Source organism: Zootoca vivipara, chromosome 8 (genome assembly GCF_965207765.1).
Source record: "Zootoca vivipara chromosome 8, rZooViv2.hap1.1, whole genome shotgun sequence".
Classification (NCBI taxonomy): domain Eukaryota; kingdom Metazoa; phylum Chordata; class Lepidosauria; order Squamata; family Lacertidae; genus Zootoca; species Zootoca vivipara.
The window spans coordinates 70,589,435-70,613,920 of NC_142591.1; the positions used below are offsets into that span (position 1 = coordinate 70,589,435).

A 24,486-nucleotide genomic window follows, 5' to 3' on the forward strand; every position below is an offset into this window, starting at 1 on the left:
TTTAAGCAATTGCTTACTCTTCCATTTTTTGAGTCATTATCTCTATTTATATGGATTTTTTTGTCAGTTGCTGATTGTTAAAGTGACAGATATCTAGTTTGTGGCACACACACACAAAATTCATATACATTTTTGTCTGAATAGATAATCAGAAGAGCACATAGTAGATACAGGGGTATTAATATAATTGAGCACCCAATAAATCTCAGAATACTACCCTGCTGTTCCAATTCTCCACCTGTAACCAACTAATTAAAAAGACAAAAAGCTGCAGGCAGCTGACGAAGAAATAAATGTGTCAACCTCCCCCCCCCCACCCCACATGTTTCAGAGAAAAATCCACAGATCAGGTCATCTTAGGTCAACATTTATGACATACCATAATGTTAGAGAGTTCCTTAAAATCTTCCTTGAATTCGCTTGTATAAAATTAACTCCATGTATTATAAGAAGACTCTCACAATACCATAACGCGGGAGATTGTGGTTGTCATGATCAGGCTTAGTGCATGATTAGGTACATATATGTATACTGTATATGTTTACATACTTCCCAAAAAAACTCCAAGTGGTTTTATCATTCTTCCTTGTCTAAAGCGTTTTTATGGTCATTTGCCATGACAATAATCACCTTGCTAGGGAAGACCTGGTTTTATAGAAATTCATTCTATAAATTGTCCTGGCCAGGATCTATCATCTTTAATTTGAGTGTGTTTCTGCAGTTCAGCTTCTGGTATTTTGGTTTAAGTACTGGAGGTTCCCATAAAGATGGAGCTTGATGCTTCTTCCTTGGCTTATCTCTGAAATCACCTGACACATACTCACAGAATCACTAGCTAAATGTCTCTCGATATTATCCATCCCCAGTCCCTGGAAAGGAGAATATATGGCCCTTGGAATGTTGAGAGACTGAAACTCCTATCAGCCTTTAGCATTTACCATGTTGGCTAGGGCTGATGGGAGCCTGGACTCCAACAGCAACTTGAAGGGCAGGTTTCCCATCTCGGTTCTACTCCTTTACTTCCTAATCGGATCTCATGCATCAGCTAACTGCCCATGTCTTTCCTAAGGAGGTAGCCTTAAACCAGATCTATCTAGCTCTACACTGACCAAGGTGTTAGGCAGAGATCCTTCACATCACCTGTCATCCGATCTTTGTTTAACTGGAGATGCAATGGATTGAATATGCAATGCAACTGCTCTAGCGCTGAGCTGTGGTCTTCCACTATATTGTGTTCTAAAACAACAGTTTTGGCTTTGTCCACAGTTGTGACAAAGATGGAATCAGTCTGTGAAATGTGCAGAGGAGTGAAATTGTTTATTATCAATTGTTCAGCTGTCAATCATAGGTACGCAAATGAGTACTCTAGGCACCTACAAGATATATTCCAGGTGCAATGACTGGAACAGTTACTGAGATCAATACATAATGGTGACAACTCCCTGAAATCTCAACACTCTTTTCCTCTCCTCCTAGCTTTAAAACATCCAATTACTCTGATATCTTTGGAAACTCGACAGCAAGGCAGTAAAATGCAAGGTGGAAGAAGAGGATTACATGACAGCAGATGAAACAAATACAAATACACATCTCTATCACAACTACTGCTATTGAACACCCAAAATTCAACATTTTCTGGTCGCATTGCAAAATGGTTTAGGACTGAAACAGGCAGTAAACAAAAATCAGTCAGATATACTGATAACAACACTTCAGTTTGTGGCTCTAGTCTTCCTGAATATATTTACTTATTTTTTTAAAAATGATACAAAAACTTTATACCGACTTCCAAAGAACCTGAAACATCTATCAATTTCTCCCATCAATCAACCATCCTTCTAAAGCTGACATAGGTGGTAAGTCCTAACAGGACTGAGGTCAAAATGGTACTTCTGAGAAACAATAGGGAAGTGTCAGGATGCTTGAGGCAACCCCAAGGTTTACAGTAGTAGAAATGTTCTGTTAAAATCTAAGACAACAATCCTACAAAAACATCCCAATGAAGTTCCAGCACAGTGGTGAACCTTGGTGTTCAAATTTCAGTGGTGTCCTGGGTGATGCCAAAATCTGGCGCCTCACGCCTCTTTGCCTTCCACTGGTGGTGGAACTGCTCTGGTGCCCCATAAGCTACACCAGGTGTACCCCCTAGAGCCACCGTTGTTCACCATGTTCAGCAGAGACAAAATGAAGACTGACATTTGGAAAAGAAAGAAATGGAAACTGTGGTGGGCAAGGGGATGCCCTTTTGTTCTCCCATTTTGACCACTAATCCAGTTCCGTAGTTGCAATCTGTTATAGAAATAACGGCAAAAAATTTTAAAAGGAAAATCAACACCCAATTCTGTCAACTAGATCAAGACCTGAATGGTTTGAAGGAAATCCTCTCTGTCTCCAAAACTATCCTGGCTTACACAAGCATAACATATATCATATGTACATTACCTGTATACTCCAAATGGAATCCAGCAGCTGACACACTAATATCTGACTGAAAGTTTAGGTACAAGTTGTTGGATGTACTGTTGAGAAGTGGAGGTATTGTAGTTCCTGGGGGAAATGAAAATAGAAAAATATAAAGTTAGTACTTTGAGTAATACAGCTATTACGCTCCTTAGATTTTGTCTTTAAATGTATGAAATCTTGCACGCACGTACAAAATTCAAACATTCTCCAGTTTGTAGAATGTCTCCATCTTGCTACTATAAGGTAACAGTAAAATCACAGAATCATAGAATTGTGGAATTTTTTGCCCAATGTGTGGTTCGAACCCATGACCCTGATATTAAGAGTCTCACGCTCTGCCAACTGAGCTATCTCAGCATGATTGGTTTTACTCTATTGTATCTTTTGAAATTTTTGCTATAATTACAATATATATAGTGGCAATAATAATAATAACAACAACAACAACAACAACAATAATAATAATAATTTATTATTTATACCCCATCCATCTGGCTGGGTTTCCCCAGCCACTCTGGGCGGCTTCCAGCTGAATATTAAAAACAATACAGCATAAAACATTTAAAAAATCCCTAAACAGGGCCGCCTTCAGTTGTTTTCTCAAAGTAAAATAGTTACTTATTGCCTTGACATCTGCTGGGAGGGCGTTCCACAGGGTGGGTGCCACTACCGAGAAGGCCCTATGAAGGCAAGAGTTTTTGGCAATGGTTCATGGCAACTATCGGATTTCAGCAGCTCCTTAGCAAAAGGCTGCCAGTGGAGCACTGGTACATATGCCATGCCCAGCAATGCAGCTGCCCAGCATTTTTTTCTTCATCTTCCACTTCTCCTGCTACAGCAGCAGCAACAGCACCACTCACCACCCTCTCTACCCCACCCCACCAAATCTATAGCCCTACAGGCCAGGGCTTTGCATTTTAGGTACATTGAAATACTGGTACATATTTAGGTACATTAAGATACTGCTGCTGGAGGAGACTCTTGAGAGTATCATGGACTGCAAGAAGATCAAACCTATCTATTTTTAAGGAAATCAGCCCTGAGTGCTCACTGGGACAGATCCTGAAGCTGAGGCTCCAATACTTTGGCCTCCTCATAAGAAGAAAAGACTCCCTGGAAAAGACCCTGATGTTGGAAAATATTGAGGGCACAAGGAGAAGGGGATGACAGAAGACAAGATGGTTGGACAGTGTTCTCGAAGCCACCAACATGAATTTGACCAAACTGCAGGAGGTAGTGGAAGACAGGAGTGCCTCACATGCTCTGGTCCATGGGGTCACAAAGAGTCGGACACGACTTAATGACTAAACAACAAGAAGACACTGGATAACCACTACTGTCTGAAGTTGAACTTGGCTCCCATTCAAAAGTGGCACTGTCGCCCACCATAGCTAAAATGACCATATGAGATCCCAAGCACAGAGGGCCATGAATGTTGGCACAGTTAGGTAAGAAAGTGAGCGGGGGAAGGAGAAATTTAGAGCCATAAATTATTTCTCTTGCATGGCACTAGGACTCAGGTTCAAGTCTTATTTCTATTTCACACTCACTTTAATATCTGCCTGTACTAGAACAGGAAATATAGGTTGTGGTTAGGCTTGAGCAAGAATGGAAAAAAGGGAACAAGCAGAACAAATGTCAGAGGTACTCTGCACATGCCCATGTTCTAGGGAAACACACATACATGAAAAATGGGAAGTTAACATTTAGGGACATGAGTCACAGACAGCACATGTGGAGGACATTTGGGTGTACACGTGGTCAAAGGCCTTCATGAAGGAAAGAGAAAGGAGTGAAGAGACAAACAACTGTATAAGAAGGAATAGAGACATGTCAGGACACAGCTGTGAATTCTCTTTGACTGTTCCCCTGCCCCTGAGTTATGAGCTGGAGAGTATGGGATCCTGGGCTGACCGATCATCATTGCCACCTTTAAACACTACTACTCTGAGAATGTAAGAAGTGTTTTCTCTTCTTTCTATGCTTGTGTGAAATTTTGTGCATGTATCCTTCAAATAAAACTCTTGGCGATGAACCATAACCTCATTTGTTCTGTTCGCATCATAAGCCTAGCAGCTGACCAAAAGCTCCACAGACCAGGTAAAAAGTGACAGGGAAGTTTTGTAGGAACCTCCAGGTTAAAAGTCTGGTACCAAATTTAAAAATTCCTAAAATTAAATTCCTAGTGGGGCCTTTTTAGCTGCTGGGACTCTCCACCAGGGCCCACACTAGCTGACCACTGATGATGGGCCTGAGTTAGCTGGAGAAAAACAAATAAGAATGGGTTTTACTAAAGCAGAAAAAGTTTAGAGTATTGAAAATTCAGAAAGGCTACATGTTCCAGAGGACACTAAATACTGTTGAGAGTTTGGACAGTATTCTATTTATTACTTATAGTATATCAAAGGAGTGGCCGAACCATGACTGGAACACTTCAGTAATCCAAGCAGTTCAACCAGATATCACATTCAAAGAAGTCAGATCAAGCAAGAGATATGATCCTACGCCTTCCATCTACACAACAGGACTAAGGAAGCCCTGAAGGGAAAATATATGATGAAACAGCAGCTCAATCAACTGAACAAGTCAAAGAAATAGGTCCCTAGGGTTCCTGGGCTAGTTTGGAAGAGGAAAGGAATGAGAACAATGATATAGCTAGTAATGGGGCAAGGAAGAAGAGGATGCATTGGTGACTGTGATTCACAGGCACGTGAATGGTTTTGTATGCAGAAGAATCTTCAATTTAGACACTTCGGTGGATTCTGGATATTTTGTTATTTGTATTCAACTTCCATCCAGGTTGCATAGTACAAAATCCATTAAGAGCCAATTGTTTTTTGAAGTCTAGTATTCGTAAACAGGATCTGCTCTAGACGACAAATATTGGAAATATAATTCACACTACCCTGCACTCACAATATATGTGATATGTAGCAGCAAATGGCAATACAATATGTTTTAATGCAGACATCGAAATATGGTAGCACTTGGTAATGAAACCCCAGAAATCTGGCATGCAGCTTTGAATCTCTAACTCGTTCCAAAAGATGTATTATGTATTACGTGAACCCAATTCCATATCTTTATAGCTGGCATCTTCAGAAGTGGCACAGGTTGATAGTTTATCATAAAAGGGAGTACCAGAAATGTAGTCATTCTTTCTATTCACCTGAATAGCTTCCAAGCCTCGGGGCATTATTATCAGCACCATCATAAAAATCCAAAGAGTCCCAGTTATGCTCAGTTGCAAAACTTATAACCTGTACCTATGAAGAAGAAAAAGTTAATGGCAAAATTATGAGAGAATTCCAAATTCTACAATTTTCCCGGATTCACAACTATCATAAAAAGTATATTTTGAGCAGCTATACTTTTTGCAAGTAGTGAAGGCTTGCAATGAAAACTGGGTTCAACTAGGCATGGAAGGAGAGTACCTCGTATAACATCTAATACTGTCCTCAGTTATCTCCATTTCTTCTGACATTGTAACATCCACCTGTTCTACAAAGTACTGGTTTTGGGGCTTGCTGACAGAAGTTAGTGATGCTTACCTAATAACGGTGGACACCCCAAAAGTTTTGCCCTGCATGAAAGGAGAGCTAGATGTATGGTAACAATGAGATTTCCAACCACACGTTCACTGCCAATAAATAAAGTTGTGACACATGTATGGGTGAAGTTGTGGGAAGAAGGGGTGCTTCAGTCATTCCTCTTTCAGATATTTTTCCATATCAACCACTGTCCATGGACACTTTCACCACTAGACTAGATGACATGTCTGGAACCACCAGTAAAAGAAGAGTGAAAAAAGGCAGTGAGGATGGTTAAACCATCCTCCTTTTGCTCTCCAAACACTCTCCTATTACCAATTTGCACATCAATGGCAAACAGGATTTGGAATCCTCTCTTCCTTGCTGAATGTCTGCTTGTACGCAGAGTGATGAAATTGGGCCAAGTCTCAGTAGGTAATAAACATAAAATAATAGAAACAACTTCAAATAATGGTTACACACACCCCTGGACTCTATGTGCTTTTTTTGTATCATTTTGTACAATTGGGCTTTTAAAAAATGAAACAAAATGCAACAATGCACAAGCAACCTGGACATATGTGGTTATTCAATGCTTGAGTACCAGAAATGTCGTCATTCTTTCTATTCACCTGAATAGCTTCCAAGCCTCGGAGCATTATTATCAGCTAGTGGGCCTACACTACCAAATTATGTGTAGAAATCCATTTTGAAAAGATACCTCCTCCATTCTTACAACTTCTTGCAACTAACAGATACCATAAAGGCCAACGAAGTTCTCTAAACTATGCTTATTTCTATATCCTGAGTTCTGGAATAGGGGGGAAATAGTGTTTCCAGTTAATTGGGTATTTCTCATTGTTAACAAACTGGGGGGAAATGTTAGCTTTCTGAAAATAGAGTGGGTGGTAGGCATTGTCAGGTCTTCATATAACTTAATTACATAGAAATTCTGCTGTGTGAAATATACTGCATAAAGGAGCTGAGGGTGGTCACCCCCAATTCTAAATATGAAACTGCCTTATAATGAATCATGCTATTGGCTCATCTGATCTGGTACTATAATGGCAGCAGCTCTCTGGCCACGGTACTTCACAGTCCTGGTACCTGACACTTTTTTCTTTCTTTTCAGAGATAAAAGAGATCAAAACTGGGACCTTCTTACACCCTTGTGCAAATTAATTGAAACAAACAATGCAGTTTATTGAACAAAACTCACATACTGTATACATGTACAAAACTCACATATACATACATTAGTAACGGAAATGACCTCCGCTATTTTTAAGCAGCATTTGAACACGGTTTGGCACGGAGTCTACTAGTTTTGAACAGTCACTGTTGATTTTCGGATCCTTGTACCACACTTGAATCAGCGCCTGAATGAGGTTCTCCATAGTCGTATAGTCTACAGCACGGAGGCAACTTTTGCATATAGCCCACAAATTCTCAATGGGATTTACGTCCGGGGAAATCCCTGACCATTCAGGTACCTGTATTTGCTGCTCTGCCATGAATTTCTTCACCACTTCCGATGTGTGACAGGGGGCTAGGTCCTGCTGCAATATCCCAGTACCGTCAGGATACCTCTTTTCCAGCTCTGCAATAACTATATTTTGTAGAACTTCAATATATTGTGACGAGTGCATCATTTCTTCTATTGGCTGCAGGCTTCCGACAGCATAATGATCAACTGACTTTTCATGCTTGTTTTGAGTAAAGGATTACGAGTAAGATAGAAAACATGCTTTGTTTTAATTAATTTGCACAAGGGTGTAGGGTCACCAGGTGAAAAAGAGGTCGGAATTCCTGCAGCCTTGACAGTATTTGTAGAAGAGGTAATTTTACCACTTGTAGCTAGTAAACTAATGGAAGAGTTTGACCTCACCTCCCTGCTACCATTTGGAGCCTGGCAGAGTTTTGGACCATGCAGCTAAAATGTCATTAGTTCTAGCACCTTAAATTACCTTTCATATATTATAATTATAAAAACTGTTAAAATTGTAGAATTTTAACCTAGATATACTAAAAGTAATATTTCTCAACAGGAATGTCTCTCGCAGTAAATTACTCCAGGAAAAAGGTTTATATCTATTGTGACAGTTGTTAATTGCCTGGTTTGGTTTGAACTCTTCATGCCCTCAGTTCTTCCAGAGATGAGAGCCTATATTGGTATCAGAAGAAAATTCTATGTGTTCTTACTTGAATTCCAGCTCCTTCGGGCACTGTGATCTTCCAAATGCAATTCAGATTGTTGTCATAAGGCTCAGGATAGCCAGGGGACAAAATGGTCCCTTTGCGCTTAGTTAGAATTCCTCCACAGGGCACTGGAAACAAAGGCATAAAAATGTGGGAAGAGGTTCCCCTGTATATCATTCATCACAGCAGGGATAAGGTTATAACTAAACCTTGCAGAATTGCAAACATGATTGATCTGAACAGTTTTACAGTATGATTCTATAGTTCAAGATGGCCTCAGGAAAAGAAAACACAGCATTACACCCACCCATCCTGGCTTGGATGATATTGTAAGACTCTTAAACTGTTCTAACACATCTGATATATACACACAATGTCTGAATCTGGCATGTACACTCAATAGGTATCATCCACTTCTGCTAAATAATACATTCAGGTTCTATATGTGGAATCAATGAGAGTAGGATTAAGGAATGGTAAAATGTACCGTCTATTGCAAGGCAAGGCTCTCTCCAGAGTTAACAGTGCAACCTTAACCACATCTACTCAGAAATTAGTCCTACTCAATTCAACATGGCTTATTCATGGGGTTAGGGTTGCAGTGGACACTCTTGGAATGGGGGACATCCCCAAAGATCTGATACTGCTTGCTAAGGAGAGGTGAGTATGTTTGAAAGACCAGCTGTTTGTTACAGTCACCCTGCTACTTAGAAGGTGTACTGAATCCCTGAGACAGCTGTCTGCCTTGGGAAAGTGTAGTCTACAGCCCTATAAAAGTTCAGTCTAAGGGATGAAGGAGCAGAAACACCAAGGGGAGCAGACTTAAAGAAGGGTTTGTCTCTCCCCAAGCTGCCTCCCCCTTTGCAACACCTAGCTGAGAGAAGCTAATCATTATCTGAAAGGAAATCAATCAATCAGTCAATATTTTATTTATTTACATAATCTATATGCCACATTGTCATTATAAATTTATGTCCTCAGGTTGTCTAAGCAGACTCGTAAGGAAAAAAGAAGTACAACTTTTATTGAGCCACTAAAAAGCTGGTAATTGTGAGAAAAAAGAACAGATGAACAAATAATGTTGTTGCTATTATTTTCTTTGTAAATAAAATCCATGACCCAGAAATCCTAGTGAATCATTAGTGTACTTCTCCAAGTTAACAATGATGATGATGATGATGTATGGCCATCTTTCATGGATTCTTTAGCTGTAATTCCTGCATTTGGGGGGGTGGACTAGATGATCCTTAGAATTCTATGAAAGTATATTAATTTCCCTTACGAAACCTGGAACCATTGTTTCCCCATATGAAAGCTCCAAGTCCTAGCATCCTTTAATAAACTGTATACCTCAAGATTATTTGGGTAGGGAAATTCATTGGATATGCTTTAAAAGCACAGTGTGGAGCTGCCCTCAATTAATATAGTTTATACACAGACTTACAGCACAGCCCTAAGCATGTCTACTGAGAAGTAAGGCCTGCTGAGTTTAATGTGACTTGGACCCAGTTTGACTTGTATAGGTTCACAGTCTTAATATGATCAACAGCATGGAATACAGAATAGCCCTCTGATTAGCTAGGGTATTTTATTTTAACAGATTAGTCCTGGGAAAATTTGGCATTTCTTGTTCAGCTTTGAACCCATTTATGATGCAGGTTTCAGTCTGAGAATTCAGTCTGAGATTAAAAGGCAGTGGGGCCTGGATCTAGGTCAAAAAGGGCTTCTTGGAGATGTAATGAGCCCTCAGGGCTTAAATAAAATTTAGCCTATTTTTTCTGCCACAAAGCAGCTCCATTTTTTTAAAGCAGACTTTGCTGGAGTCCAATGTACTTTTGTCAAAATGGTAAAGCCCACATTTGTGTAACACACAAAATAAATAATGACAGTAATAACAGACATAAACAGAAAGAACTCATAAGGGCACCACACTGATATTTGATGCTAAACATGAATGATACTTGCGGTCAAGAAACTAGACATTCTAATATAACCACATTAGGCTGTCATCTAAATACAGATATTCTGCTGGTATTATAATGGCTTGGAGAAATGATTGATGAGAAGTTTTATCAGTACCATTAGCAGCCCATGCATCACTCCGGTGGAACAACATTATCAAGTCCTTGAGCTCATTTCATTAGATACAAAAATGAACTTGAAGAATATGTAGAAGAAGGAAACTTATCTGAGTAATGAATGTGGGAGCTACATTTTGTAGTGCATATAACTGATAGAATCTGTCAGGGACTACATGAATAAACTAAAGGTCAGTGTCACTTAAACAGTTTAAATAATTACTGGTAAAAGCCGGAGCAGACAGAATGACTGATAGCTGGTATCTGTAAGGAAACATTGAGGCAGTTTCTACAGAGCTATGGCAATTTAAAATGGTCATGGCTAGCATTTCAATTATTAACCTGATTTTCTTCAGAGCAGTTTTAAGCTCATGCATATTTATGAGCTAGATTAGAAGAGTGATGTGCACTAATGAAGAGCAACTACCTTCCTTGGGTCAAATTAACTTTTGTAATTTATTTTATTTATTCAATTTATAAGCCATCCCATAACAATCGTTCTGTGGGCTGCATGCGAGTAAAATTGGCTCCAAGATTAAAATCACATTGTCATTTTTAAAAAATTCTGCAAAAACACAAACAAGACAAATGTCTTTAAAATAGAGACCAAGATATTAAACAGCACAGCCCTAAAGAATTAAAGCAAAGGAAAGAAACGGCAAAAAAAAAAAAAAACCCCACCATACTGCTGTATAATACTGCATAATAAAGCTGATGCAGATGTTTTGGACTACAACTCCCATCAGACGCATCAGGCAAGTTGGCTGAGGCTGATGGGAGTTGTGGTCCAAAACATTTGGAGCAACCAAGTTGGTAAAGAGTGGCCTAGAACAACGAAATGGTGTTTGATGCTGGAAAGACATGTAAGTATTTAAATGACCTGGTGGGCCTCCTTGGGGAAGGAATTCCACAACAGGGGTGCTACTGCTGGAAAGTCCCTTTCTTTTGTAGTCACCCAGTGTACTTAATTTAATCAAGGCACCTGAAGAGTACCTCAGCCAATGATATCAACACATGAGTAGGTATGGATACTGAGGTCTTATAGGATGGGTTTAAATTTTAAAATACTAAAACCAGGCTTTGAGATCATAAAAACCCTTATATAAGATCCTCCCTCCTCTCTATTGATAATCTGGTTATTTATTTATTTAGAAAACCAGCTAATAAGAATTGTCCTCATTAAGAAACAAAGCAAACTTTCAAATGTTGCATACTCAGAAGAAGTGTGTAAACAGGTCAAAGCAGCTTAAGACAGAATATAGGCTACTGAGAAACTATGGGCGATGGTACAGGAATGTAGAACTAATTCGGTCTCCTTGTCTTAGTAGTGATGATGGAATGAACACAAGAGCAGGGTTGGGCAGTCGAGATCTTAGGTAAGGAGTCTCTGAAGCAGAGTTCTGAGTACATTAGGAGCTGCAGGATCAAATGGAAGTCCTGCTGTGTACAGAGACGCCCACTTCACTAGTGCATTGACACCATTAGATTTAACCCAGCAAAATCTTGGAAAATGTAAGTGCCATAGACAGCAATAACAGAGCAAAAGGGTAAACAAGTGTGTGGGTTGAACACACTATTTAGAGGAATTGCAACATTTCCCTGGAAATGTGTGAAAATGAGGTGACATTTTCAGAATCCTGTGAGTTTAGTGATTCTGTGTAAACGGTATTTTCTAGTGTAAGGGTTCTCTTTAGTGATAACTTTGTATAATTATGCATATAATAGAAGGCCAGTAAGGCATGGGTGCTGGCAACGGTACAGGAACAAATGTGTCAGTATTTGATACAATACTTCATTAGACAGTAACTAGACCTTTACAAAAATACAACTTTTAACTACTCACCAACACATGTAGGAAGGGAATCATTCCACTGTGCCAACGCATTGGGCACCGTGTCACATCTAATTGCTATTGATCCATAGAGTATGTAACCTGGATTGCACTCAAAAAGAACCAATGAACCAACCGCAAACTCATTTCCAATTCTTTTCCCAAATCGTGGCTCCGGCACCGAACTGCACTGGGTTGCACTTGTTCTTGGAACCGCTAGAAACCCACAAGAAATGGCATGTACTGATTCATAGTGCAAATATATATATATATTGCCTGCGCAAACATTTAAAATACATTTAAAATTAGGGCTTTTAAAAAATCACTTTGATGCAGTTCCTGAATGAGTGTATATATCAGTTTTCTCTTATATAATAAGGCCTATTCTTATAAACTTAAAAAGTTCTGATTAGATAAAAGAGCTGTCCCTACGAGCCCTTTGCAAAATCACGCTGGGAGTGGACTGTACATTAGTTGGATAAAAAAACCTGTGATACATTATTGAACTAATATATGAAGTTCATATTGTTGTGATTGATAGATATTTAAATGTATTGGCTATGGTTTTATGAATATATGACCTGTTTGTCAGATCAGTATTCAAATTTTATAAAAGACTGAATTACAGTAGCAAATGTTGACGAGCAGTCATTTTAAGTGCCTGAACCATAAAATGGTAAATAAAGTAAATGAAGTGAAATGACTTAATAATTAATAGCAAAATTATTGATTTAGCTCAGGGTAATACGCTGTCTAAATTCACAATGATACTGAAATATGTATTTGAGTGGCAGGCAAGGCAAGGTTGAATATGAATAGATCAGATTATAAGCAAAATGGAAAAGAGGATTCTCCCAGTTTCACTTCAAGTTTGCAAACCCTTCATAGCTTTTCTACAGATTTTCTACAGATTTAAGTTTCATGAATGGTTATGTCTTCTTAAACATGCCAATAATAACCACAGGGATTCAAAATACATAAGGTATAGCCAGTGCTTTTTTCTTTAAAAAAATGTTTAGGGGTACTCTCATTTTGTCTCAAGAAAACCACCATTTTATAGTTCAAATTGGGAAAAATAAATACAGTAAATGGACAAAAGTACAAAGATTCACAAAATGTTTAGGGGTATGCATACCCCTGCATACCCCCAGAAAAACAACAACACTGTATATATCAACCAGATTGTATTTTCCCTATCAATATTTTATATTCTTAATCTCTGTTGTGTTGGATACAGTTTCAAACTGACTGGAGTTGGGTTTTTTTAAAATGTGTGTGTGTTTTAAAGAAAGGTCTTAGAAATGAAAGGGAATGTGAAAGATTAGCACTGAAGCATATCTGAAGCACTCATGTTTCATACCTTGATAAACAAAGTGAAATCCTTTAGCTGTTATGGGTCCAACTGAAGTAAACCGGATGGTAATCTGGTTCCCTGAGCTCAAGGGAAGGGATTCTCCTGTTAACAAGAAAACAAGCATTGTATCTCAGAAACAGGTGGTTATTTATTTATTTATTTTTGCCAATATTCCTAAAATACTGTTTGCATTACATCCAGCAAACGTGTTATTTTAAATCCTATTCTCAGTGTTAGGGTCCTTTTGGGTCTAACTTGATATTCTGTCAGGTTCATATTGATTGACCTAGACATAAAGTATCACAGTTGATTAATTACATTTTGTAAGTTATTACCTTTTACAAGTGGTGTTTCGGAGAGGGGATATTTTGCTAACACAAGCCATTCCTCATCTTTCTAGCAAAGATATCAGTGTCTTAAGCACGTATATCCAAGATTTTTCTCACTTCTGAGGAATGATTACATATTTGTATAAGAAAATATTTTAGAATTTTAACCCACCCACATTAAAGAAAAAAAATCAATATCAACCATCTATCCACCAGAATATCTGGCACAAATCTTTACTCAACAAGCAAGGAATGTATGGTTTTTCTATGATGATATACCTGAATGGGATCCTGAAAGAGAAGATAATAAAGACGACTGTTGAGTTGGGCCATCATATACCTCAACCACGTCATGGAGTGATGTCTGGAAAAATACAAACTGGCCAAAAACCACTAAAGGAAAGATAAAAAGAAAAGCAGGAAATTAAATTGAAGGAAATGGATTAATACCAAGTGATACTTTGATAGCAGTTACCATTTTCATACAATATCCTAAGAGTAATGAACCATTGTTTCTTCTGATCCAGCTGTCATGTTGGTTCTGTTGGGTAGCTTCTTATAGCGATAGAAGTCTGCAGATTCTATGGGAGCAGGCCAGCCAATCTGTGGGGAATGAGTCTATCGGAAAGGACCACAGAAGTGGATGTCATCAAAGTACCGCTACAACCACAACCATGACCACCAGATTCCTTTGGAGACAAAGATTCATTTGGAGTGCCTGACCTTCAGTTTTCTGCCCAACAAGAGCCAAATGTAAACAAGGAATAAAAAAAAGTAAAGAAGAAGTCTTTCATAGAAACCTCTACCACCTCATGCCCTTAGCAAGCTGGGTACAAAAGCATTAATTTATAGCTGATTAGTCTATTGGAAGTTTAATTAACTTCAGCATGATTAATGTTTTCATCAAGACTGTTCATTTGGACCCTGAATCAATTTCCAAGCCCTCTTTTATCTTAGAGTCTCATGATGAGAATGCAAGGGGTCAAATAGCAGGAGGCGGGAGAAGAAAAAGAAAAGTTATGTGAACCACTTTGCTAGCTCTGCTAGCTCTGACTGGTTGGGAGAAACCCCAGAACAGAGTTAGGGAGAAAGCAGGGAAGCCAAAGTTTCCACCAGCAAAAGGAAACTTCTTGCCCCATTGCCCTTGAACTTGCGAGTTCAAGGACAACACTGTAGCTTCCCAGCTAGTGACTCAGTATGGGGGAGGGAAAAAAAAAACCTAGATAGAATGCTCGTGCAAACTCTTCAATTCTCACATGTTCATTAAAGCCCCAATAGAAAGCTGAATAGGACTATTGGTATCTGGTTTCTTTTTCTCTCCAGTCTGTACATTTTCCTGCTCTGAACATCTGTTATTAGCATTTACATGCCCATAATATCATTGCCTCAGGGGAAACAAGCATCAAAGACCAGCTTTACTCACAAAGTAAATAAATGGTTTCTATGATCTTTCTACACCTGTTATAATGAAAGTTTGATAAATGTTCATTGAAGTTAGGTCCTATCCCACAACAAGTTAATGCTTCCAAGCTACAACAAACAGCCTGAATTTCAAAAGTCTTTTGAACTTCATGGAGCTTTTGGAGGAGGGGTAGAAGTGTCAGTTCATGATCTGAGGACTCTGAAAGACATAGTTCTAAACTGGAAGCCGGTGTGAGCAGTTCACCATTTGGATAGACTTCTTGGGAATGTTCCTACACTGAGCAGAAAAGCCATCTCCCAGGACTGGACAATCTAGTAGACACCAGAAATTCAGGGACGCTGATTTAATTAAAAAAGTCAAAAGTTCAGATTTTACAAATGAAGTGTGTGGTGGTGGCGGTGGTAGGGAAATAGTTACAGAAAAGAGTACAGTAATAGCAATAATTTTATTGGTCTCAGGACTCTTTTCTGTACTCTGAAGACATGTCAGGAGTTTGTCAAAGAAACACACACAGAAAGAGAACAGCCTGAGGATAATTTTATGGCTTTGTCATAGCACGCCATTTCATTCCTGAACACTTAATTAAACAATACATATAAGAAGAGAATTATCTTGTATTATCCATGCAAAGTCTATCCCACATGTTAATATTAATATCAAAGTGTAGCATATAAATTTCCATGTAGGTTCTACAACTCTATACACTGGACTGGACCGAAGACAACATTTTTTGTCTAGAGTGAAGATGAGAAACTTTAGAGCACAACATATTCCCTTTGTTCTTAAAGGGGATCTTAAAGCTTGTAAGAGTAATTATAGTGAATGATAGCTTTGGTAGGTATCTAGTTTTTGGTTTTTTTTAAGTTTTTTTTTTACTACAAAGGCCCTTCTTCATTGCTCTCCTATGAACCAACATAATTGTAGTCATGCACATGCTTCTCTTTTTCTCCCTTTTTCTCCTTCCCCTTCAACAATATCTTGAATAATGAGAGCAGCATTATATTTACATTGCATTGTTTGATTCTCTGTTGGAATTGTCGTGGTTTCCAAGACAATTTCCTTTCCATTATTTCTCTATTTCATTCTTATAAATATTCCATTTTGCTTGATTGCTCTCAGCCACTCAGCAGATATTTTCATCAGTTGCTGTTACACTGCTGAATGTGGGGGGAAATCATATCGATGAGAATCTCCCTTCAGTTTCTAAAGAGAGTTACCCTTATAATTTGATTACCTTTTCTAGCTGTCATAAGGCTCTCACAAATGGTCTCACTGACATCATGAGAATGTGTTTCAGCTATTCTAGATTTCAAAATACGTCAAATATAAAGAAGCAATAAATGGTGAAAATCTTCCTGGTCCACAGAATGTAAATGAAGAAATCAGAAGAAGCATATCACCTGATGATGCCTTCAGTTGTGGGGACAATGTTTTCTAGGAAATATGTTACTGTATTATCATCAGGGGGGATTCTGATAGAGAATAGGATGATGTGATAATTGTGGGATGTAAAGCTGCTGTCAAGTACAACATTAATACAGTGGACATGTTAGGGGATGTTTTGTACCACTCAGAAGAAGACTTCCTGTTTCCTCCTGAGCTGGGACAGACTTCCACTACATGTGACTTGAAGAGGGTGTGATCTGTTGTAGCATATGGCCTCCATGTTCCGATCAGTGTGTGTTCTCCATTTTGTATGTTGCTGTGTGTTGGGAGAAGTGACTGCTTAGTCGCAGTCACTTGGGACTAACTTCTTTATGGAATAGTTCCAGTTGTTATGTACGGTAACCTAAGCTTGCCTTCAGGGATGTGTCTGTGATAACTTTTATATTAAAGTTAATCAGATTCTCATGTCTATTTTTTTAAAAAAAGGATCTTACCAGGAATCTTAAGTAGTGAGGCTCAGACGAGCCAGCAACAAGCTAACCACTGTGTAATTTAAAAGGGGGGACGTTTGGAACTCTGCTAGATTATGGAACTTGCTAGCGCAAGTTAGGAAGGATATCATTAAATAATATATCCTCTCCTGCCTCCCTAATCATCCCCACAAAGGGTTATTGGCCCCAGAGTTGCATATTTTTGTGTAATTTTGAAGGATTGCAAAGGATTGTAATACACCAAAAAGTATTATTCTGAGCGTACTTTCTGTTACACATGGTTCTTTGTTCCATTGTGTAGTGGGGATTATGTTGGAGGTGGTTTTTCTTCTGGTGGCAGACGACAGAACCACGAGACCACGAGACCGGTGTAAAACACTCAAACAAAGGTTTTATTACAACTATACAAAAACAACAAACACAAAGCGTGTGGGTGTTCTCCTCCACAGGCAAAATTCAAACTGCGACTTCTTTTCTTTTATACACATCACCAGCTGTGTCTAGTCAGCCTAGAAAGCCACACCCAGAACTCACAGAAAAGGTTCTTAACGTTACAATCCTCTTTTCTGTTTCTTTGCAGAATGACTCCTAACAGGTTAAGCAACCCCTCCCTTCCATCAGGGTTCATAATTACCTAAGGCAGTGAATATCTATTTTGTATTTTTGAGGTGGCTAGTGTAGATCAGGAAATCAGCCCTGAGTGCTCACTGGAAGGACAGATTGTGAAGCTGAGGCTCCAATACTTTGGCCACTTCATGAGAAGAGAAGACTCTCTGGAAAAGACCCTGATGTTGGGTCCATGGGGTCATGAAGACTCGGACACGACTAAACGACTAAACAACAACAGTTAGGGCCAGCGTGATGGGGCGTGTTTGATGTTGTGCATGGGACATTGTGATGTCCTGAAATCACCCATGTGAGCATCGCGCCTCCTTCCCTAAGTCGGGTGGAAGCTTCCCGGGCTTTGGGAAGAAGGCACCAGACTCCACTGACCACACGCCACTGGATAATATAGCCACATCTACAATATATATTTAGTATAATCCCTAGTCCAGCCTCATGGGAAGCAGAAATCCTCCCCCTCCTTTTTTTGTGTGACAGGTAGACAACGACGATGGGTTTCCCCAGCCACTCTGGGCGGCTTCCAGTAAAATATTAAAATACAATAAGAATAACAATATCTGCCTGTTTCCATGTACAGTGGTACCTCTGCTTACGAATAACTCTACTTACGAATGTTTCTACTTACGAACGGAGCTCTGTCCGCCATCTTAGATGTGGTTTAGATAGGATTTTTTCTACTTACGAATTTTTTCTCCCAATTTTTTTCGACTTACGAATGTGCGTTCGGAACGCATTAAATTCGTAAGTAGAGGTGCCACTGTATACTCAAACGGGCTCTGCTCCTTACTTTGACCACTGCCTTGCCCTCTCCCAAGTATGTAGCCAATTACTGTATCACATGTTCTAACCTATCAAACACCAACACATTAAATAATGGGGGGGGGGACGACCATATATAAAACCATCTCTACACTATAGATCCTCCAGCCTCCCCAGTTTTATTGATTTTAGGAGAGACAGTGAAAAATACTTTTTAAGACTTCTTAACGAAGTCACTTAAGATGATTTTTAATTATCAGAAAGGACTAAGTTGGATCTTATATAATTGCAGCATCAATTATTTGTCTCCACCACAAATAAGGACTTCTAGCTCCACACTTTAGTATCACCCCCGGTTGCTCGGGTTAGTCCTTCCCAATATATTTGAAGCCATGAGGAATATATCATGTCACTGCATAGCCTGTTGATTGGTTACACTTTGCATACCAAATTCACTTCAAGGCCTCAATCTTCACAGGCTTGTATTGAATTGACCTGATGGATATGTTTGTTCATGAACACCCACAGAAACACCATTACTCTAGGAGAGATCTGTTGTTTCCCCCCCTAAGGCAAGCCTTATAAACTAAAGCAAACAACTTAGAATTCAATCTTTAGCTCGGCCTACAACCAGCACAAATCAAATATTTAAAATGCCCATGAACAATTCAAATTCATAAATGCCAGAGTGTGTGGAATTTATCTCAGAGCTTATTTATTTCGTTATTTAAATATTTATAAACCCACACTTCCGTAGGAAATATAGGAAAGTGTTGTACCATATAAATACATAATACAATAATAATAACGTCAGTAAAAAACAATGAAATGTCATTCCAAAGTGTTGGTGTTTTTTAAAAAATAAATAAAAAGGATGGATTCCAAAGGCCTATCTGAACAGCCCAGTTTTTAAAAGGCTTATATAAGAAAGTAGGGATGACTCCCGCTGGACTTCTATTGACAAGGAGTTCCACAGGGCAGGGTTTGCCTCACTACATGTGCAGTCTCTGGTATAGGAACATAGGGGACCACAGAAAGTGATGCATCAGAAGATCTCAGTTGTCATTTACTGTGCTGCAATGAAAACAACTTTTGTAATAGCATATGTTAAAGCTGGCACATGATATCTAAAGATCTTTTTACAGTGCTTAAAGAACTCTATATGAAGTCAACAGAGCCACTCAGACTGATGCTAGTGCAGATGTTATCTAGAAAGAAGCATTAGGAGTGTGTGTGTGTGTGTGTGTGTGTGTGTGTAAAATTATATTCCACTCCAGTTTATTCCTGTTTTCCCTCAAAGTCTTTTTTAATAAAAACAATAACAACACATTACTCTTTTAGGCGACAGAGGATGAGATGGTTGGACAGTGTTCTCGAAGCTACGAACATGAGTTTGACCAAACTGCGGGAGGCAGTGCAAGACAGGAGTGCCTGGCGTGCTATGGTCCATGAGGTCACAAAGAGTCGGACACGACTAAACGACTAAACAACAACAAATGTATTTGCAGGATCCACAGTGGAACCCGGGGGGGGGGGGGCGGACAGATGACAACTTATATGGGATCAGCCCAAAGACGTTTAATGTCTATTCATATCTGCACTGAGAGTGACAACAACAACAACAACAACGGCAAGAGAGTTGGGGGAAATTATGACTGCCATGATGTTATCCTCCAAAGCTAAAACACCCACTGAAATGAGCTCAGGTTTAATCACTGGGCATCCTTCTTTCCCTAGCAGGTTGAAAAAGCTCAAGAACACTATTTAGAGACAAGCATCTAACTATACTATATTTGCCTTTTGCTGCATGCTGGCATCTGCATGCTCAGTATGACAGAAATCGACTTGGCTGAGTGGACTTTGATGTCTTCAACAATTGGTGATTTAGAAGCAATTTAAGGCTCTCATACACACCCTTTACCTTGGAAAAACACAAGATAATGCAAAGCTCTTAAGCTGTCATCATTGCACACCTGTCTGAAAACAACATAGATGAGGAGGTAAATATTTTCTGAAATATATATTTTCTTCCCTCTTGGCTGGAATCCCAAAAACCTCTTCTCAGCCTATGACTTCCACTCAAGTAAATATTCATTGATTGTTCCCCATCAAGTCCTCAATGGGCAAGAAAAAAAAGTGGATTTTAGTCAGTGTGGCTGCCTTTCGGCATTTGGAAATGCTCCTTCAGCTTCTCTAATAGGTAAGAAGCTTCAGGCATGCAGAACTTGCCCGAACTTAATTTCCTTAGGAAGGATGTCACAGGAGGATTTTCGTGTTTTAAAGTATTCCACTTTAATTACAAAAATACAGTTGAGTCCAGAAGGAAACATAGCCTAAACATGCAAAGCCAAAGTCTACTGCTTTCATATCTGATATGAGAGAGGAACAGCCAGCACACAAAAAAATAATTTCAGATGACAGATCTCAAACTCAGTTCTATGTTTCTGGGAATTCCAGACTGATACAATTTTCTGGTGGGATTCAAATTCAGCAAATTCACAATTCAAGCTGATTTGGAGTTCTTGCACTAGAAATCCACTTTCTTTAAAGGTGGAGTATTTTGCAATAGGGAAAGCATGACTGTACCTTATGAGACCTGCCTGGTCTATAACAGAACAATCCTCTCCCCCAGCCGCTATGTTGCTCCCCTCAAAGTTGAGTTGGGGAACTAGTTGGAGTCTTAGTCTTGTCTGGGTAGCAAGTCCTAGCTAATGTGTTGAGTTGCTGCTTTGATATTCATAGATCAATAAAAATATTAAAGTTATCCTGACCCCCGCTGCTTTCTGGGATTAGGTCAGAGCCGCTGCAAGGTTTCTTCAAACAGTGATTACCCTTCCCAAACCAATGGGATGCTACAGATAGTGCCAGAAAAATGCAGTGGAAAATGTGGGATAACACTCGCTTTGATGCACTGCTCACCTAGCCTCCCTGCATGCAAATAAAAAATGAATGCTTGCTTATTTATTTATTATTTAAATGCAGTCTAATCTCCATGCAAACAAAACAGGATAAATGCTCAATAAACAAATCATCTGGGAGCCTTCTGTATCCCTAACCACTATATTGTTCTTTTTTACACTTAGATTACAATATATTTAAAGGTAAAGGGTAAAGGGACCCCTGACCATTAGGTCCAGTCGTGACCGACTCGGGTTGTGCGCTCATCTCGCATTATTGGCCGAGGGAGCCGGCGTATAGCTTCCAGGTCATGTGGCCAGCATGACAAAGCCGCTTCTGGCAAACCAGAACAGCACACGGAAACGCCGTTTACCTTCCCGCTGTAGCGGTTCCTTTTTATCTACTTGCATTTTGACGTGCTTTCAAACTGCTAGGTTGGCAGGAGCTGGGACCAAGCAACGGGAGCTCACCCCGTCACAGGGATTCGAACCGCCGACCTTCTGATCAGCAAGCCCTAGGCTCAGTGGTTTAACCATAGCGCCACCTGGGTCCAATTATTATTATTATTATTATTATTATTATTATTATTATTATTATTATTATTATTATTATTGGTTTTCTTGGTTTACAAAGATATGTGCAATGTCTCTCTTAGCATTTTTACAAACCAGTTTCTTTTGTTGAGACATTGGTGAGGAGAGGGGAAGGAGGGTGGGGGGGTTGGGTGACAATGTTTCTATTTTGCTTAATAAGTGTGGCGTTTTTTGTCAGCTTCGCTTGTGTAGGTTCTCTGCTGTTCACTTGTGTTCCTTTGTTGGTGAGAGATGATGGGGTTGGCCTAGGATATGGTTGTTCCTTTGTGGTTAAGGGGAAGGGGCAAAGGACTGCTACTGCCCTATTAAGGAAGTTGCACCTATTTACAGAGAAGGACCAGATAATAGGTGACTAAATATTTACATTCCATTTTGGATAGAGCAGAGTGGTTCTGCAGCCCACCTTTCTATCAGAGATTAATCTTCCGAAGGCATACTCTAATCCACAAACAAGTCTCTGTCGATAAAGCCTCATAAACTTCATTCCATAAGCATGAGCTTTTTTGATTTAAATCTGGGCCTCCAGAACAAAACAAGGTCCACTTACATGGGAGTACATCCCATTGAGTGTAGTGGGGCTTACTCTACATAAATATGCTTAGTCTTGCAGCAAATAGCTGTGTGTACACAATACATTTCTTTATATCATTTATTTCTTTTTAAAGAAGAAGAAGAGAAGAGTTTGGATTTGATATCCCGCTTTATCACTACCCGAAGGAGTCTCAAAGCGGCTAACAATCTCCTTTCCCTTCCTCCCCCACAACTGGCACCCTGTGAGGTGAGTGGGGCTGAGAGACTTCAGAGAAGTGTGACTAGCCCAAGGTCACCCAGCAGCTGCATGTGGAGGAGCGGAGACGCGAACCCGGTTCCCCAGAATATCATAATGCAGACTAGCTGCTCATGTCTGAAAATATCAGCCAGGGATTTGTAAATGCAAACTTCTCCACTAATGCTCAAGGCAAAATGAGCCTGCTCTGTGATCAAAAGTTCTTTATTTTTTCCTGCAAGAAGCAGAACAAGCATTAATGGAAAGAGGGTATTTTGTGGATGGAGTCAAGCTCAGTGGTGGAGTATGTGATTTGATGCAGTCTCAGATCCTCAGGCAAAGGATTTTTCAGGGCTGGAACAGAGTTCCCATTTTTGAGAGGTGCTGCCAGACAGATAGAATATAGTGGGCCTTACCTTTAACATCTTGGAGAACAGTGAAATAGGGAGGACTATTTAATCAAATTTCTCCATGTAGAGGAGCAGAATTTTTCTATCTGTTCATCAGTAACACCTTTTCTATTTTTCCCTAAGGTGGTGGTGGTTATTTTTGCTGGTGTTGCACAAGTGTAGCAACTGTATTGGCAACCAGCCCACCATTTTGTATCCTTCACCAGCAATGGTGGCCACCACCAATCCAACAAAATGGCAGGTAACGTGAAAGTGGTGTATTTCCATGGCAGTAAGGAAAAGAAAAAATGTAACATTTCTCAGAGAAAAATGCATTCTGAGAAATTTCAGCTCAGCTCAGCTCTGCTTTTTGATCTCACGCTGTGCTGTTAATCTGCTGTTTTAGGAGTGCTATATTTTCTGCCACCACTTTTGTATGTTTGTAAATAAACCCAATATTACAAAATGCCATAAACCCACAGAAATCTCTCTTTCCAAAGGAACTTCGTTCCAAAGGAAACCTGGAATTACTCACTACTTTTGGAAATATAACTGAGCCTAAGAGAAGGGTAGAGGGACCCAGGTAGCGCTGTGGGTTAAACCACTGAGCCTAGGGCTTGCTGATCAGAAGGTCAGCGGTTCGAATCCCTGCGGCGGGGTGAGCTCCCGTTGCTCAGTCCCAGCTCCTGCCAACCTAGCAGTTCAAAAGCACATCAAAATGCAAATAGATAAATAGGAACCGCTACAGCGGGAAGGTAAACGGCGTTTCCGTGTGCTGCTCTGGTTCGCCAGAAGCGGCTTTGTCATGCTGGCCACATGGCCTGGAAGCTATACGCCGGCTCCCTCGGCCAATAATGCGAGATGAGCGCGCAACCCCAGAGTCAGTCACGACTGGACCTAATGGTCAGGGGTCCCTTTACCTTTACCTTTAAGAGAAGGGTAATGTTTGTTTATAACTTCTATTGTCAAAATTTCTTGGTTGATTGTGATGCAGCAGTTAAAATAGGTAAATGTTGTAAGACCAAACTGCTATAGAGTATCTAAAATATACTAAAATAAAAGACCTTGAGAAGCAGGATATTTCAGTGAAGAACATTTTGAATTTGGTGCCACGAGTCATAGGTTGAAATCCCCTTCAGGCATGGAAACCACTAGGTAACTTTGTATCAGTTGCTATCAAGTTTAATTCATTTATCAGAGTTTGCATCAGAATCAAATGCTGAAAGCTACAGTATATACATGCAACCTTTGATCCTTGAAACGTGGGGTGAATACGGTGTGTGTGTGTGTGTGTATTCAGAATTTAGAGCACAATCCTGTAGCCTCATAAAGATGTCCCAAGGACTATTGTATTTTGAAGAACTCCCTCTCTG

The 24,486-nt window shown here is 39.6% G+C and overlaps 1 protein-coding gene across 3 annotated transcripts in view; it reads right to left on the bottom strand.

Moving 5' to 3' along the window:
- The window catches only part of CSMD3 (CUB and Sushi multiple domains 3), a 567,595-nt gene that overhangs the window by 95,302 nt on the left and 447,807 nt on the right, over positions 1-24,486 (bottom strand). For all 3 annotated transcript variants that reach the window (XM_088675845.1, XM_088675844.1, XM_060277658.2), the window contains 6 exons: positions 14,064-14,177; positions 13,462-13,557; positions 12,114-12,317; positions 8,196-8,320; positions 5,633-5,729; positions 2,443-2,547 (listed from right to left, as the gene is read on the bottom strand). In XM_088675845.1, coding sequence (XP_088531971.1) covers positions 2,443-2,547; positions 5,633-5,729; positions 8,196-8,320; positions 12,114-12,317; positions 13,462-13,557; positions 14,064-14,177 — 741 coding nt within the window. The remainder of the gene's footprint in view (positions 1-2,442; positions 2,548-5,632; positions 5,730-8,195; positions 8,321-12,113; positions 12,318-13,461; positions 13,558-14,063; positions 14,178-24,486) is intronic.